Raw genomic sequence first — 16,700 nt, forward strand, 5'->3', positions numbered from 1 at the left:
TTAATATTTAATAAAAGGAATTAATAATAAAAATTAAATTTTTAATTTTTAATTTTATAAAAATTACTTTTTAATAAAAATATTTTTAAAGATTTATCATAAAATAGTTTATATTTATAGTAATTAATAACATATTTAAATTTAATATAAAAATATAATTTTTTTTATTAAAATAAATCCGTTATCTTAGCTGATTATTTTTATTTTAGAATTTCAGCACCGAAATGTGGCAGAATGTCAGAAGTTCAGAACAGAAGCAAACACAGAAAAGTGTCCCGCCCATGGAAGGATACTGTAGATCCTCTCTCTCTCTCTTCCATTCTCATTCGCACTTCACTTTTGTAATCCCAGTTTCAATACTAAAAGCGAAGTCGAATAAGCATTTTCTCGTTAGGGTTTTATAATCTGTTTGGATTGCGAGAAAAATGTCAAACGAGATTCGATTCTTCGAGCTCAACACTGGAGCAAAAATCCCTTCCCTCGGCTTGGGAACTTGGCAGTCCAATCCTGGCCTCGTCGGGGAAGCTGTTGCTGCTGCCATCAAGGTTTCCGTTTTATCTTTATTTTATGCTTTCTATTTTTGCTTTCTTTTGGCAATCTTTTTTAGCTTATATATTTCATCATATCAAATATTTAAATTGAGGTTGCGGTAATGTTGTGACCGTTATGAGCCAATTGACCTCGATTATGATTGTTTTGACTTCTTTATATCATTTGTCCCCGCATGGCAAATCCTTGTTTGGACTACTGTTCTTAATAGGATTAAACCAGTGATTTACTTCAAATCTGAATATCTCTAACTGATAATCTTGCATTGCTCAGCAGTTTCTCTTTTCTGTACTAAGTACTAACTTGATTGGTATTTTTGGTGAACATTGGGTTTGCCTCTACGATCTTTAGTAGTTCCTGACTTCCTGCGTGTTAAAAGTTAATTTAAAAGGATTTGGCAGTATCCGAGATATAAAATAGCTTTGCTTTGTTCTCAGTTCGTGGTTGGTTTTGGTGTATCTTGTGGGAATTAAGCGCTTCTGAGTTCACTTGGAATAGAGCAGTTTTTTACCAAGTGGCCTCAGGAACTCAAGGGGGGTGAACTGCGTTCTAAAAAAATCACTTTCTGTTTGCAAAAATCCTTTTTATTAATTCTTTGTTGGTGTATGAGATTAAAGAAATGCCTAAGTGAGTGTAAATATGAATAATTTGATGCAAGTTATTGAAGAAGATACATTTACACACATAAGAATCAAACTCGCAACAATATAAAGAGTCAAGGGAAGAGAAATGCAAACATAGATTTATCCTGGTTGGTCACCCCTTGTGGCCTATGTCCAGTTCCTACTCAGGATTTTTCACTATTCGCCAATTCTTCTATGTGTTTGGATACTTTTTACAATTCTTTGATCAATCACACTTTTGAGAATCCTTACTTTAGAACAAAAGGGATGCCTTACCCTTTTACAAGTTCTTAGTATGAAAGAAGAACAAGAAAATCACTCTCTGTTTAGAGTAGATGTTACAAATTGAAGCACTATACTAAGTTTTTCTTATGTTAAAATCTATCATTCAATGGGTATTTATAAGCCATAATAACATGTAAGCCGTTGGGAAATTTTATCCTAAAAGATATGAATTATCAAAAAACTAGTTGTTTTGTACATTTAACTGCATTCTAATCGATTACAAGATCAAGTAATTGATTACACTATCTTAAAACACTTCTAAAAAAAAAAAATTAGAACTCTGTGGTCGATTACCAGGTTGATGTTGAGTGAGTCATGCTAACTGTTAGTCGATCTAAATTATGCCAAAAGAAATATTGTAATTGATTACAAGACTATTGTAATTGATTACCACCAGTGTGAAAAATCTTGTTATCAATACTTGACTATTTTCCCTTTTGTTAGAAATTTGTTTAACCTTCTTTTAGAAGCAAATTTGAATCTTAATTAAGGGAGTGGTAATTAAACTCATCAAAATAAAACTTTTAAACAAAGAACCTAAGCCCTAAAGATCTATCCATATAACCATTAAACTCATTCCTCTTCAAGCAGTTTTACGTCAAACTTATTGCAACCACTAATATCAAATTTGGCATCATCAAAACCTGCAACATAATCAGTTACAAGATCTATGAAAATATTGGCATGCCGTGATGGTTGTTTCTTGGGCTTAATTTTCTATTTTTTCCCTATTGGTTTTTTGGTTATGATTTCTTAAGTACTTGAGGATTTCTTATCCTCTGACCTTTCTTTGCTATCTTAATAAATTCTTTATTTATATATTTAAAAAAGTTGTTATTCTATGGTTCGCTATTGTAACAACCAACTAGTTTCGGTATCCCTTTTTGTACATGTATATTGTTGACATCCCTTATCAAACTATAAATATGATCAAAATAGAGCTTGTAAAAGCTTAAACAATCCTCATCTCATAAGCAAGCTATCCAATTTTAAGATGGTATCAAAACTTATCATAGATCTAATATTGAGCCACCCTCAACTATCCAAAAATCAACATGACCCCATGAATTTCTGAATGCAGCTAACTTGGCCTTGTGGTGCAATCTACTTGGATTTCCTAGTGCAAAATACCTAGTCTTGTGACTTTCCCATCGTAATATATAGAAAAAAGTCTTACAATCTCTACGCTCTAGTTGTTTAATCATGAGTGTGAGGTGAATGTATTGAAATTCACAAATATGACCAAAGTAAAGCTACCTTTGGGGGTTGAGGTAGGGCTAATTCAATTTTAAGACATACATAAACTACTTCACCTAAATCATAGCAACACTATTGTGTAGGTGTGAAGCGGAGCAGTAATTGGCCGCTAGTGCACAATATTGTGCTGTCGTGGAGTGTTTTTGGCATCACAAATGTCATGTCCTGATGGAAACTGAAATGCAAGTATTATTGAATACAAACAAGAAAAAGGTGAGTATACATAACTAGAGCTTATGGGTCCTACAGAAATTCCCATTGATACTGGAATTCTGCCCCCTTCTAACAGAATGTACCAACTTACTTTTTCCCTTTTTTTCCACAAACCTCTCCTCTTATTCTTATTCTGTCCCTTCTAACTAACTCATGCATTAAATTTCTTTTTTGTCCCATTACTCTTTTTCTTTCTCACATACACTCTCCACACTTTGGGCTTCTCAGCAGGATCCAATAACTAATCCCCTTCTCTTAATTTGTCACTTGGGCCAACAGCCCCACCAATACCTCATGCTGAAACAGTAGCCTTGTCCTCAAGGCTGAAATGAGGAAATTGAGTATTCATAAAAAATTCTTCCTCCCAAGTAAAGTCTTCAGCTGTAAGTCCCTTCCATTGAATTAGATACTCCCTAAATAGGTTACCCTCCTCCAGTTTGTCTTGTACTGCCCTAACCTTCTCTGGTTTTGTGACTTCTGTCACACCATCTACTGCCACATCCTTTGGCAGATCAGGAGTAGCTGAATACTGTCTGATAAGGTAAGGATTCTAAAATTTAAATTATGTATTGAATTGGCTCAGTTGAGCAGAAATTACAGCAATGGAAAGTGAGCTCTCAAGTGGCTCAACACCCTAAGTCTGAAATAATTTTTCCGATGCCCATTTCCCTTTGTAATCCCCTTATTTGAGCTGTTATGTTTCTTAAAATCATGCTCCTAGCTACTGTAACAGAAAATAACAAAAGGTAACAGAAAACAATAACAAAAGGAAATCCTAAACTACTCAAAACAGAACATAACAACTTATTTCCTAATTCCTCTCCTATAGTTTTGCCGCTTGTAAACTTTCAAGCCTTCAGGAAACTTGTCTTTAGCACTGTCCAACTGCCTTTTTGAGCAGTAATACATGGAATACTGGATGAACTCTAGAGGTGGGAGGTAACCAAAGCTTGTATGTCACTACTCCAATTTTTTTCAAGATCTGAAAAGGGCCAAAATATCGTGGGGACAGTTTTGAATAAATCCGTTGGGACACAGAAGACTGCTTATGTGGACGTAGTTTAAGGAAAACCCAATCACCCCTAGCAAAAGTTACATCTCTCTAGCATTTGTCTGCATAACGTTTCATTTGTTCTTGTGTTTTATTGAGATTAAATTTCAACTGCTTCAGGACTCATCATCTCTATCTTTAAAATCTCTTGCCACAGCCTCTTAGGGATGACAATGGGTAGGGTATAAGTAGAGTACTATAGTACCCATCTCCATACTCGTGTTTTAAAAAAATACCCGTACTCGGCCCCATACTCGCGAGGGTATGAACATTAATCCTCGTACCCGTACCCTTTGGGTACTCGCATACCCATTTTGTACTCATTACACGCGCTTATTTGAGAAAAAAATATTTATAAAGAAGAATATGTTTATATAACTTCACATAAGTAGTATAATAATACAAAAATTCAATATGTAGTTGCCAAATAAGGTATAAACATAGATAAAAAACAAATATTCAAAGATCATAAATGTTAAATGTATATTAATATAATAATTTTCTAAACTAAAATTCTTAGAAACGATAAGCGAAACTAAACACACAAGTTATTTGTCAGTGATAACCCTATCTTGTGTGAGATTTGATCGATTGGTAATGTCAGAGCGATAACGAAATAGATCTGTACAATGGTTGTCCCTTCGTGTGGGATCACTTGGTGACCTCTTGTGACGACATTGATAACTAACTCTAATGAATAACGTTTCATAATTGTTAGGTTTTAGTGAAACAGACATTGAGAATGAGAATAGAGTTAGAGTAGAGAAGTTCAATACTAACAATAGATAGTGGATAAATAAAATATTTTTTTTAACTTTTGATTTTGAAATTGTAAGAAAAATAATAGATTTAATTAAAATAATATATATATATTAATACTAATATTTTTAACTCATATACTATATGAAAGTATTTTATCAAAAATACAAATTTTTGAAAAATTATTTTAATGAATTAAATATTTATCATGTATATAAATTTTAAAAGAAAGAATTTGAATAAAAGATAAATAGTTACAATAAAATTTTATAATAAAAAAATATACGTGTATATTAAAAAAATATTTTTTATCTAAAAAAATTAACAAATAAAAATTAACAATAATTTTTTATATTTATATCTTTTCAAAAACTTTAAACGTGAATAAATAGTAAGAATAATATTATTTAGATTCAATAGATTATAGTTGTACTTGTAATACATATGTTCCATAGAAAATTATTATTTTAAATTAAAATATAAAAAATAAAATTTAAATATTATTAATAAATAATAAGTTTATGGTAATAGTAGGTGATTATAAAATTTATAAAATATTTACAATATATTTATTATTTATCATTTATTTTATGAGTTAAACATCAATATGATTTTATTAACAAAAATATTTTATGTGTGTCATATATAAATAATATTTTAAAAAAAGTCAATCTTATATTGACTATGTAATAATTAAATTGTATTAGCCTAATTAAATGATATAAAATAGTAAATAAATTTTTCTATTAAAAATATAAACCAAAATAAATTTTTTGGTTTACTTTATTAATAAATATATTTTTATATTAATCTTATATAACTTCACATAAGTAATATAATAATACAAAAATTGAATGCATAATTGTAGAATAAAGTTCAAGCATATATATATATGCGGGTATGGGGCGAGATGGGTATTTAAATACCCATACCCGCATCCATCTCTATTAAAATTTGCGGGTTTTTACCCACATTTATACCCGTACCCGTATAACGGGTACCCATTGTAACGTCCCGATTTTCATAAATTAGCTAATAGCTCTTGAATCGTAATTACTTGCTAACTCTGACTTGCTAGTATCAAAATAATTAGATACATGCATTTGCTGCCCAAAATCTTAACCTTGGAGTTTTGTGCCGATTTTTGGAAATTACCCCACCAAAACCGTGTGCATGCAGCCCTAAATTATTCCATGCATTTTGCTTGCCAAAATGTACTAACTTTGCTTGCAAGTTTCCCTAAAATTTACTATTCCTACACTAAAAACCGTGACACCCTCCTTATCCAATTTCTCACCAATTTCACTTCAATCCTACTCCTTTTGGACCGTGAGCAAATTTTGGGACTTCCAAGGCTTATCCAATAAGCTAACCATGAGTTCCTAATTACCTTGGACCATTAAGACCTTGGCCTTCATATAAATTGTTCATTTTATTCCATTTGCTCATTTTGCCACTCAAAAAACCGAGACCTCTCTTCTCATTCTCTCTCACTTGTTCTCCTTCATTCTCCATTCTCTCAAAGTCTCAAACTCTCTCAAGCTCTCTCAAAGGAACTGAGAGGTTCCAGCCCCCAAAATCCCATCACACTCTCATCCAAATCTCACAAACACACCTCCTTTACATCACCAACACTTTCCTCCACCTTACCTCTAAATTTGATGTTGAAAGAACCCACCTTGGAGGAGGAACTTGAAGATATTGGTTGCTGTTTTCTCGGTCTAGCAAACAATCCTTGGAGATCTACCATTTCCAACCCTCCTTACTTCATTTCACGCCCAAAAACTCAAAGGCAAAGGGGAGTTCTCACTTTTCACTTTTATTTTGCTTTCCCTTGGTTAAATTTGTGAAGAATCCTTAGAAAGTTTTCATTTTTATCTTCCATGGTATTGGATAAAATGATTGAACTCCTTGCATGTTGAGTTTACATCTTGCTCTTCATTTCCATCACTTCTATATTCTTGGTTTTATGCTTGGATGTGTTGATTTCTTTCAAAACTTGAAATTTTATCACTTGCATGTTAATTTCTTCGTTGTACATGTCTCGGTTTTGCCCTTGCATGGTTGAATTTCTTGATTTTTCAATGATCCACTCTTGGGGCCATAATCGTGAACTTGCATGTTGTATTCTTCCTTTGTACAAAATTTTGAGCTTGAAATGTGTTGGAAATTCCTTGTGCATGTCTCGGTTTTGAGGTTGCCTTGCTAAACCTCTTGAATAAATGATAATTTACCATTTGAGACCTTAGAACCGTGAACTTGTATGTCTTGGACATCTTGTTACCAAGCTTGATTTTATAAAAAGAGTTTCTTCCATGATTCTAAGAGTTTGAATGCTAAATTGGCCTTGTGTTGTCTCGGTTTTGTCCTTATAATTATGAACATCTTTTGAAAATAAAAGTTTTGTACTTGGATGATGAAACCTTGTGTTTGCATGTTGATTTTTCCCTATTTTACTTATTTTGAACTTGACAAAAAAATGAGTTTTTAAAGGCTGGACAGGTTTGATTATTATGAGGAAAAAGGTTGAAATTTACATATTTTGAAACCTTGGAATATTTGGAAAGGATGATTTATTGGAATTAATTTCATAAAAAGAAAAAGGGAAAAGTGCTTGGATGGTCTCGGTTTTGGCATTTAAAGTGTTGTAAAAATTGGAAAATATCTTGCATGCTTTGAACCTTGGTAAATAATTAAACTATGTTGCTGGACAGTTTTGAGTTTTAAGAGGAAGACTTGAAATTTTGTACTTTGAGGTTTTGAAAATATTTGGAAAAGGTTAGTGTGAACTTTAAAAAGAAATTGCACAAAAGGAAAGGTTAATTCTAGTGGACAGCCTATGTTTTGAACACATAAAATGCTATAAAAGTTTGAAATACATCTTGTATGCCTTGGTTTGTGTAAGGAAACAAAAAAATGAAATTGAAAAGTGCATTTACTTGGCTAGATTTGATTGAACCGTGATGGACCTTGCTTATGTGAAAGGTTATTTGTTTCTTGTAAACCTATGTGATTGACCTTGGATGAAAGTGAGTGTATGTCTTGATTTTACCATGTTGTGGTGTTTGAAATTTATGAAATTTACTTGGGTAAATTGCTGGAAAAATGTGATAGATGTGAGAGATGTACTATTCATCTTTGATATTTGTGTTTGGAAAACTTTGAGGTATGTTTGAAGTGATGCTTGGCTGAAAATTTGGATTGCTTACTATCCATTATGAATTATGCCATGGAATTACTACTTGAGAGCATGACATGCATCATTTGCATACCTTTATGAAAGAATTGATGAATTACAACAATGTGCAGCGAAAATGATTATATAATATTGCAATGTTGATAATCTAGAGCCTTTGAGGGCTATTTGATGGACATGGACCATGAATATGATTGGGATTATTAGAAGTGCTATGATCTAATTGTTTTGTGAGTGGTTGAGCATTGAGAACGAAAAATTAGCAAGTGAAAATGCAAGAAAAATGTGAAAAATCGGGAGGATAGGACTTTGAATATTTGTGAATTAAGTTGATTAAGTTGGTGGTATAGAAAGAACCTAAGTTTAATTGATCTTTCCTAATAAAGAGCGAAAAACCGAGAGGTAATATCTTTAGATTATTGTGAATTAACTTGTTTAAATTAATGGTTTAGAAAGGAATTAAGTTTCATGATTTGTTCTTTCATGGAGAGAAAAACCGAGAGGAAGAAATCAAGAGAGCAAGAGTTTGAGTGGAATGACTGATGGTTTAGAAGGTGTTAGAAATTGATGGAAATAAATGTAAAGGTTAGGATGTACTTGAGTGGCAAGTTTACAAAGATTGAGGAATGGGATTGTGCTAAATTGAAAGAGAGATTGGACTTGAAATGTGAAAGAAAGAGTAAATTGAGAAAAAGAAAATGAATTATGAAGCCTTGAATGATTTGCTTAAGCTGAGGTCCAATATATTATGTGCTGCACTAAAATTATCCATGAGTATGAAATTATAAAATCATGAGATTATGAAATTATGATGAAAAATCTATGTTATGCTCTGAGTTCCTGAAATATATTATCTTGAAATTATTATGAACTCAGTAAGATTTATTGTGAAACTCATGATATCTATCTATCCATGCTAAGGCATGTGACTCACGGAGATTATCTATCCATGTTGCTAAGTCTATGATGACTTCTAGCTTTATGCTATCTGCTATGATTCTAAGTCCATAGTGACTTCTATTATTACTGTGCAATAGCCCCAAGTGGCTGAATGAAATGAGATAAGAAAACTATCACAAGAAAACTAAAATTGCTACTCCATGCATCATATATTATCTTGTGAAATGACTTGATGGCATTACAGAGGCACAGTTGTAGGTATTGGAAGTTCGGTCCAAAGTAGACCTTCTCGGGGTGGCGAAAGGAGGAACATCTGACCTAAGTGGCACATGGCAGCTGAGCTTCCTGTAGCCGGGTCGTGACCCGCTTGCAAGACCTTAGCCAAACCTGACGTGCACTCCATAATACTAGGGTTGTTGAGGTCCATTCTTGAACGTGCCGGATGGCACTACACATTAATGATGTGCTATTATTCTACTTCTATCTATGATTATCATTGTGCAGAGTAGGAAATGGAGTCCTCTGATCACCATACAACTTGAATCTATCTATATCTATCTCTATGCTAAAAGCTGGGCAAGTCGCTAGTCATAGAGGAATGGGATCCCCATGCATCATTTGCATGCTATGAACACATGAGTGACTATATGGGTGAGATCGAAACCTGCATTCATGCATCATGTGCATTACTATTAGGGATGATTGAATACTTGCGAGATTGGTTATGGTTATGATTATAATTATCACCCTATTATATTATTGAACATTCGATGATGCTGAATGTTGATTGTAGATTGAATTGTGACTGTGACGCCGCCTTCCTTGGGGTATGGCTATGATTGATGTTTGTATTTGGAGAACTCACCCCTCTGTTTATGTTGTCTTGTATTGTTCTTCTTTTATTTATATAGATGGACAGGAACAAGGTGAAGGTGTGGATCCTTCCTTCTGAAGGAGGATATGTGGGTGTTCGACTCCGCGGCTCAGCAGAGTATCTTCCGCGGATTCGCACGAGTGATTCATGAATTGGATAGTGGAGGTTCGTGGATCACCTAGTATACTGCCGACACACCCAGTGAGATTGTCTTTTCTGTCCCTCCTAGTGACACTCAATTACCTTACCCTGCTCTGTTTATTTCCCTAACTCCTATGTCGATTGACCCTCGTACTCCTACTGCTAGACCAGCCCCCGTGCCTGTGCCATTTCCTTTTATGACCCCTACTTCTCCACCCGTGCCAATGGAGAGGGATATCCATGTGGTGGAATCCTCCATTAGGTACACTACCATGCCATCTTATATGCATCCTGCATACCCATCTACCTTAGTCCAACCTATTGATACCCGTTCACCTCCTCGCACTGCTAGATGGATAGAGGAGAACAGTGGAGATTCTGTTGCTGCTACTTCCTCTAACTCTGATTCCCCGACATCACCTGATGAGTCTAATCCCATTGAGGATTACTTGCCTTATGATTGATGTTTATTTACTTACGCCTTAGGGGAACTGTTCTTAGGAAGTCTGACTTATTTATGTTATGTTTTGTTGTATTTGGTTTATGCTGTAAGTGAATCTTCCAATCCTTGCTATACACTAAATATATCATAAAAAATACAAGCACGAATCTACGTAAAAATGGCTTGAACATCTAGTTCATTGTTGCTTGAAAGGTAGCTGGGGCATTCATTAACCCAAAGGACATTACGAGGTATTCAGTGACCTTCATGGGTTCTAAATGTTGTCTTGGACACATATTCCTCTCTCATCTTTGTCTGATGATACCCAAATTTCAAATGTAGTTTTGATAAGAAGTTTGCCCCATGTAATTCATCAATCAACTCATCAACAACTAGAATAAAAAATTTGTCCTACACTGTTACCTTATTAAGAGCCTTATAGTCCACACACATCCTTCATGTAGCATCCTTTTTTTTAATAAGAATTACTGGACTAGAAAAAGGGTTAAAATTATGAGGAATTATACCTTGCTTCAACATTTTGTGAACTTGATGCTCAATTTTATTTTATTTTTATGATGTGAATAGTGATATGGCCTAACATTTATTGATTCTGTGCTTCCTTCAATTTATTGGAATGAGCTATTCCTTGACCAGGGGGTACCCCAAAAAGTTCATTAAAAACTTTTGGTGATTCTTGCAGCACTCCTAACTCCACTTGCTGTTGCGAATTCAACACAGCCCTTCCACCTTTCGGTCCATCAATTCTTGATCAGACAAGTGACATATAGCACTATTAATCCTATTGTTTCTAGTTCTATTTAACATTCCTCAGTTGTAAATGTTGCATCTACTAGTAGTGATTCCTACTCTATTTGGCATTCCAGACTAGGTCATCCCAATTTTGAAGTGCTTAAAATTGTTCTCAAGATGTGTAATAATGTTTCTTCCATTAATAAATCTAAACTTGATTTTTGTTCATACTATTGTCTTGGTAAATACCATAAAATACCATCCTTCTTTCCCTCTAATTTTGTCTATTCTACATCCTTTAAATTGGTTTATACTGATCATTGGGGTCCAACTCCATGTATTTTAGAATGTGGATACATATATTATGTTACTTTTGTTTATGCCCATACTTGTTTTACTTGGTTGTATCTATTGAAATTCAAGTTAAAAACACTTGGTGTTTTCAAACACTTTTAGAGTTTGGTTCATACACAGTTTAATCTACCCATCAAAGCCGTCCAGTTTGATTGGGGTGGTGAATTTCATCCTTTTACTAAACAACTTGCGGATTTAGGAATCATTCATCACCTTATTTATCCTCACACTCATCATATGGAGTAGTAGAACACAAATATTGAAATGTCCCTGGCAATGTTGTCTCAAGCCTCTTTACCAATGACCTTTGGCGACTATGCAGTGGTCTCAAGTGACTTGATCAATCGGCTGCCATCCATTGCAATTCAAGGCGAGGTTCCTTTTCAAAAGTTATTTCACAAGCTGCCAGATTATAAGTTTTTAAAAGTGTTTGGTTGTTCTTGTTTTCCCATGTTGCGACCCTACAACTCTAACAAATTTCAACCATGCTCTTAAGAGTGTATTTTCTTGGAATACTTTGTGTCTCACGAAGGGTATAAGTGTCTTTATGCAGATGGACGTATATATGTTTCAAAAGATGTTATCTTCAATGAGTACAATTTTCCCTATACCAGTCTTTTCCCAACTAAAACCTCATCATTTGCTACCAGGTCCACCCCTACTACCAACCCTTTTACTGTTTTAAAATCACCCTCCCTTACACCCACTAATTCTGGGTCAACCACTATTGGCTCTTCTCGTCCAAATTCTGATTCCCCTCCTCCACCCAATCCCATTCTACCCACTCCGTCTGTCTCATTGGTTAGGGAAGATAAAATTCACCCTATGACTACCAGGGCCAAGTCTGACATTATCCAATCTAGGATTCAACCCACTATTTTCCTTACTCATGCTGAACCCAAATCTGTTAAGACTGCTCTGGCTTGCTTTACCTGGCGTGCAGCAATGCAAGCTAGTATGATGCTCTCATCAAGAATGGCACTTGGGAACTTGTTGATTTGCCTCCTTCCAAAACTCCCATTGGTTGCAAATGGGTCTTTCTGGTCAAAGAAAACCCTAATGGGACAGTCAATAAACATAGGGCTTGGCTTGTTGCAAAAGGATTTCATCAATGGTTGAATTATGACTACAATGGAACCTTTTCATAGGTGCTCCTAAGGAACCACATATCTTGCGTTATCTTAAAGACACTCTTTAGTTTGGTTTGTTCATACAGCCGAATTTTTTGACTTTCCACTTTCTGTTCATACTTACTATGATGCTGACGGGGTGTCTGATCGGATGACAGATGTTCCACCTCTGATGCTGCTATAATTTTTGGCCCAAACTTAGTTTCCTAGTGGTCTAAGAAGCAATCTATTATTGGTTGCTCCAGTACAGAGGCAGAATATCGTAGTCTAGCTCTCGCTACAACTGAAGTCTCTTGGATTCAGTCACTACTCAGAATTAGTTTCCTAGTGGTCTAAGAAGCAAGCTGTTATTGTTCGCTCCAGTACAGAGGCAGAATATTGTAGTTTGGCTCTCGTTACAGCTGAAGTCTCTTGGATTCTGTCACTATTCTCAGAACTTCAAGTCTCACACTCCTGTCATTGTGACAATCAAAATACTGTTAGTCTTGCTCAAAATCCTGTTTTGCATTCTACGACGAAGCATGTTGAACTTGATCTGTATTTTGTTTGGGAGAAGGTAATTTCCAAGCAAGTTCAGGTGGTCCATGTGTCTGCTGTTGATCAAAGGGCTGACATTCTTAACAAAGCTCTTTCACCCTCCACTTTCACTCTCTACAGATCCAAGCTTAGAGTTGTTAACAAGCTTTTTGCTAACCCCTCCTGAGCTTGCAGGGGATATTAGACTATACAACTCTATTTTAGTAGTTTAGCATTTCAGTTGTATTAGTTTTGTATTTGTTTTTCACTATTTTGGCATTCTGTTTTAAGATAGAACTAATCTCACTGATTAGTTATTAGTTAGCTACAGAATCTGTGATGGCAACTGAATTTTGTCATGGTTGTTAGAACTCAACTCCAACTATATATATTGTGTAATTTGGTTCAAAACTTAGCTTTTAGAATATTGGAAAAACTCTCAACAGAGTTTCTTTTTTTTCTCTCTCCTTTTTCTCTCTTCCTTTTTTTTTCCTTTCTTGCATTCTTTTACTGCCCCTGCTATCGTTTTGGACCCTTTTAAAGGGCAAAATGGACTTTTTCTCACACTTCAAGTTTTCTCCTTCTCAAGCAAGCTTCTACACAGCCACCTACCCCACTGCTCTTTGGTGGCTTTTTGGTGAGCTGGTGGTGTTTTTTGACAAGCCATTGTTCTGGATTTTCTGCAAAGTGCTTTGTTTTCTCCTATGTTTTGCTATTGTTCTGCTAGTTGTTCTCTTCTAACTGTCCTCTCATCTTTTGTTTTTCTTATCTTTTTTGGTGGCCTATTGGTTTCAGTTTCTGGCTATTTTGTTCCTTTTTATTATTTTGTCTAAATTCTCTCCTTATTCAGTTTTAGTTTTATTTGGTCTTAAATGTTTGTCACTTTAAGGCATTGAGTTACAAGCTTACACTTTTTTATTTTCTTGAGTTTTATTGCTATATACTTGTATCTTTTGCTTAACTAGAAAATGTCATGAATTTTAGTGTTTGTTTCCTAAATTTACTTTATATATATATAGGAAGCATTTCACTATCTGCTATTCCAGGATAACATTTTTGGGGTCAGCTGTTATACACGGCTATTTGAGATTGATAACTATGACCTAAATTAATATCAATTTTCACACATACTCAATTTGAAATCTCTTATTCAATATATCCTTGATTGGTCAATTTGATACAGGTTGGTTACCGCCACATTGATTGTGCTCAAATATATGGCAACGAGAAGGAGGTAATTGTTCATATGGTATCATGTTGTCTTGATTCAACAGCATAACTATTTAAGGTAAATGATTGAAGGTAGTATTGGTCATGTCATATCTAAAGGAAACACTTCATTCTTTCATTTGTAGATTGGTGTAGTGTTGAAGAAGCTGTTTGAAGAGGGTGTTGTGAAGTGTGAGGATTTATGGATTACCTCTAAACTCTGGTTTGCTTTTAGATTATAGATTAATTAGTTTGGTTTCCATTTTTAAGCTAAATTAATAATGCTGGTACATTCATGTCATTTATCTGACAGTCTGCACTGTCTAGTACTCAGTTTTAAGATAATTTGTAGGAATACTGATCATGCTCCAGAAGATGTACCACTGGCATTGGACAGGACGTTGAGATACTTGCAGCTTGATTATGTAGATTTGTATCTTGTATGTAATATCACTCAATCTCCTACAAATATTCCATAACTGTTTTGTGTTAACTTGTGCATAATCAATGATTTTATGCTTTTGTTTTTAAACACTTGCAGTAGTGAATTTTTTATTGGAAAGGAAAACTTTTATTACATTGGAGATACAAAAGTGTAATGAATGCTTTCTTCTCTAATAACATCTTACATTTGGAGTGAAAATGTAGTTTGAAATATGGATTTCCTGGAAACATCCTTTTGGTATCAAATTCCGATCCTGGAAATAAAAAGCTAACTAAAGTGCAAACTTCTACTGTAGGAAAATCATTATCATAGCCATTGCTTAATTAATAACCGAATGCATAATGGTTTGAAAAATGCTATGGCATAACTCTTTTCTTTTCTAAATTAATCTTACAGTATAATAGGGAAAAACTTGTCAAACCATGTGCCCACAAGCTCATCCACCATATTTATCTTTAGTCCAGAGAATCTGAATTCTAAATTAGCACTTCCTGCATATGCTGCACTTTTTTGAGGTTTTTATTTTATTTATTTTTATTCCCCTTTTTTCCTTCCAATGCATTTAGGATTTATTGTATAATTTTTCAAAGTTCGGTGTATTAGTATTTAATCTTTTTATGACATATAATCAGTTGTAAACTGATGATTCTATCTTTTCAGATCCACTGGCCTGCTCCAATGAAGAAAGGCTCAGTTGGCTTTACGCCTGAAAATCTTGTGCAGCCAAACATAGCTGAGACATGGAAGGCAATGGAAGCACTCTATGATGCTGGCAAGGCTCGGGCTATAGGTGTAAGCAATTTCTCTTCCAAAAAGCTAGGGAATTTACTGGAAATTGCTCGTGTTCCTCCTGCTGTCAACCAGGTGGAGTGTCATCCTTCCTGGCAGCAGGACAAGCTGCGGGCTTTCTGCAAATCCAAAGGTGTCCACCTCTCTGTAAGTTCACACAATTCAACTCTTGAGTGATCTATATTTTGTGTCCACACATTATAGTGACTATTTTCATAAAGCCAACCTGTTTGTCGGATCAAACATTATTTGTGTCTAAATTTTATTTTATTTTCAATTGTTATATTTTAATTGCATTTGTTTAGGGATATTCACCTTTGGGTTCCCCTGGAACAACCTGGCTTAAAAGTGAAGTTCTTAAACATCCAGTTCTAAATATTATTGCGGAGAAACTAGGCAAGACTCCTGCACAGGTAGCTCTTCGCTGGGGACTGCAAATGGGCCATAGTGTGCTTCCCAAGAGTACAAATGAAGCTAGGATAAAGGAAAATTTTGATGTTTTTGACTGGTGTATTCCTGAGGACTTGATTGCTAAATTTTCTGAGATTCAACAGGCAAGTATATGGTTACCCAGTCTTTTATTTTAAAACCTGAATTTGTTAATTACATTTATAATATTCTCTACGTGTGAAGTACTAAATTATCAAACTAATAAGAAAATTCTTTTACCACATAATCAAATATATACAAGAGTTGATTTCTGATTCATCATGCAAACCCGTATTGCTTCCTATATTTTGGAAATGGAGAGTTGGAATTCGTTGAGTAGAAGCTTGTTAAGACTTGATGCATGTCAATTTATTAGTATGACAATAGTGTAATAGGTCTTCTTTGCTTTCATAGAAGCATAGTCAAGTTTTATGACACTGGTTGTTGGTGCAGGCAAGATTAATCAGGGGTAGCACGTTCGTTCACGAAACTTATGGTGTATACAGATCTCTTGAGGAATTTTGGGATGGTGAAATCTGAGCAGTCTGCTCTGTAAATTTGATAAGCGAATGGAAGTGGAATAGCTCTTCCTGTCTTTGGATGTAAAGTTCTGGGAAACTGATTAGTGTACTCCTTTAGTTAATTTCACCGAGTAGTGCTCGATTGTTGGCTTGATCAAATTTTATTAAATGCCTGATTTAAGACTTCGCATCATGACACTCCGTAATACTCACTCAACATTTTTTCTGTTTGCACTTTTTCTCTTACTGGACGAATTCAAATGC

The 16,700-nt window shown here is 34.6% G+C and overlaps 1 protein-coding gene across 2 annotated transcripts; it reads left to right on the forward strand.

Moving 5' to 3' along the window:
• Positions 1 to 241: 241 nt before the first annotated feature.
• Positions 242 to 16,700, forward strand: LOC113860153 (NADPH-dependent aldo-keto reductase, chloroplastic-like). Of its 2 annotated transcripts, XM_027492819.1 has the most exons (7): positions 242 to 545; positions 14,227 to 14,277; positions 14,399 to 14,475; positions 14,605 to 14,692; positions 15,358 to 15,633; positions 15,792 to 16,040; positions 16,369 to 16,700. In XM_027492819.1, the coding sequence occupies exons 1-7, from the start codon at positions 426 to 428 to the stop codon at positions 16,453 to 16,455; spliced, it is 948 nt and encodes a 315-aa protein (XP_027348620.1). In that variant the 5' UTR covers positions 242 to 425; the 3' UTR covers positions 16,456 to 16,700. The 2 variants fall into 2 exon arrangements, with proteins under 2 accessions (XP_027348620.1, XP_027348619.1); XM_027492818.1 differs by lacking the exon at positions 15,792 to 16,040 and having other exon boundaries at positions 264 to 545.

Source organism: Abrus precatorius, unplaced genomic scaffold, assembly GCF_003935025.1.
Source record: "Abrus precatorius isolate BTA unplaced genomic scaffold, Abrus_2018 Scaffold2, whole genome shotgun sequence".
Taxonomy (NCBI): domain Eukaryota; kingdom Viridiplantae; phylum Streptophyta; class Magnoliopsida; order Fabales; family Fabaceae; genus Abrus; species Abrus precatorius.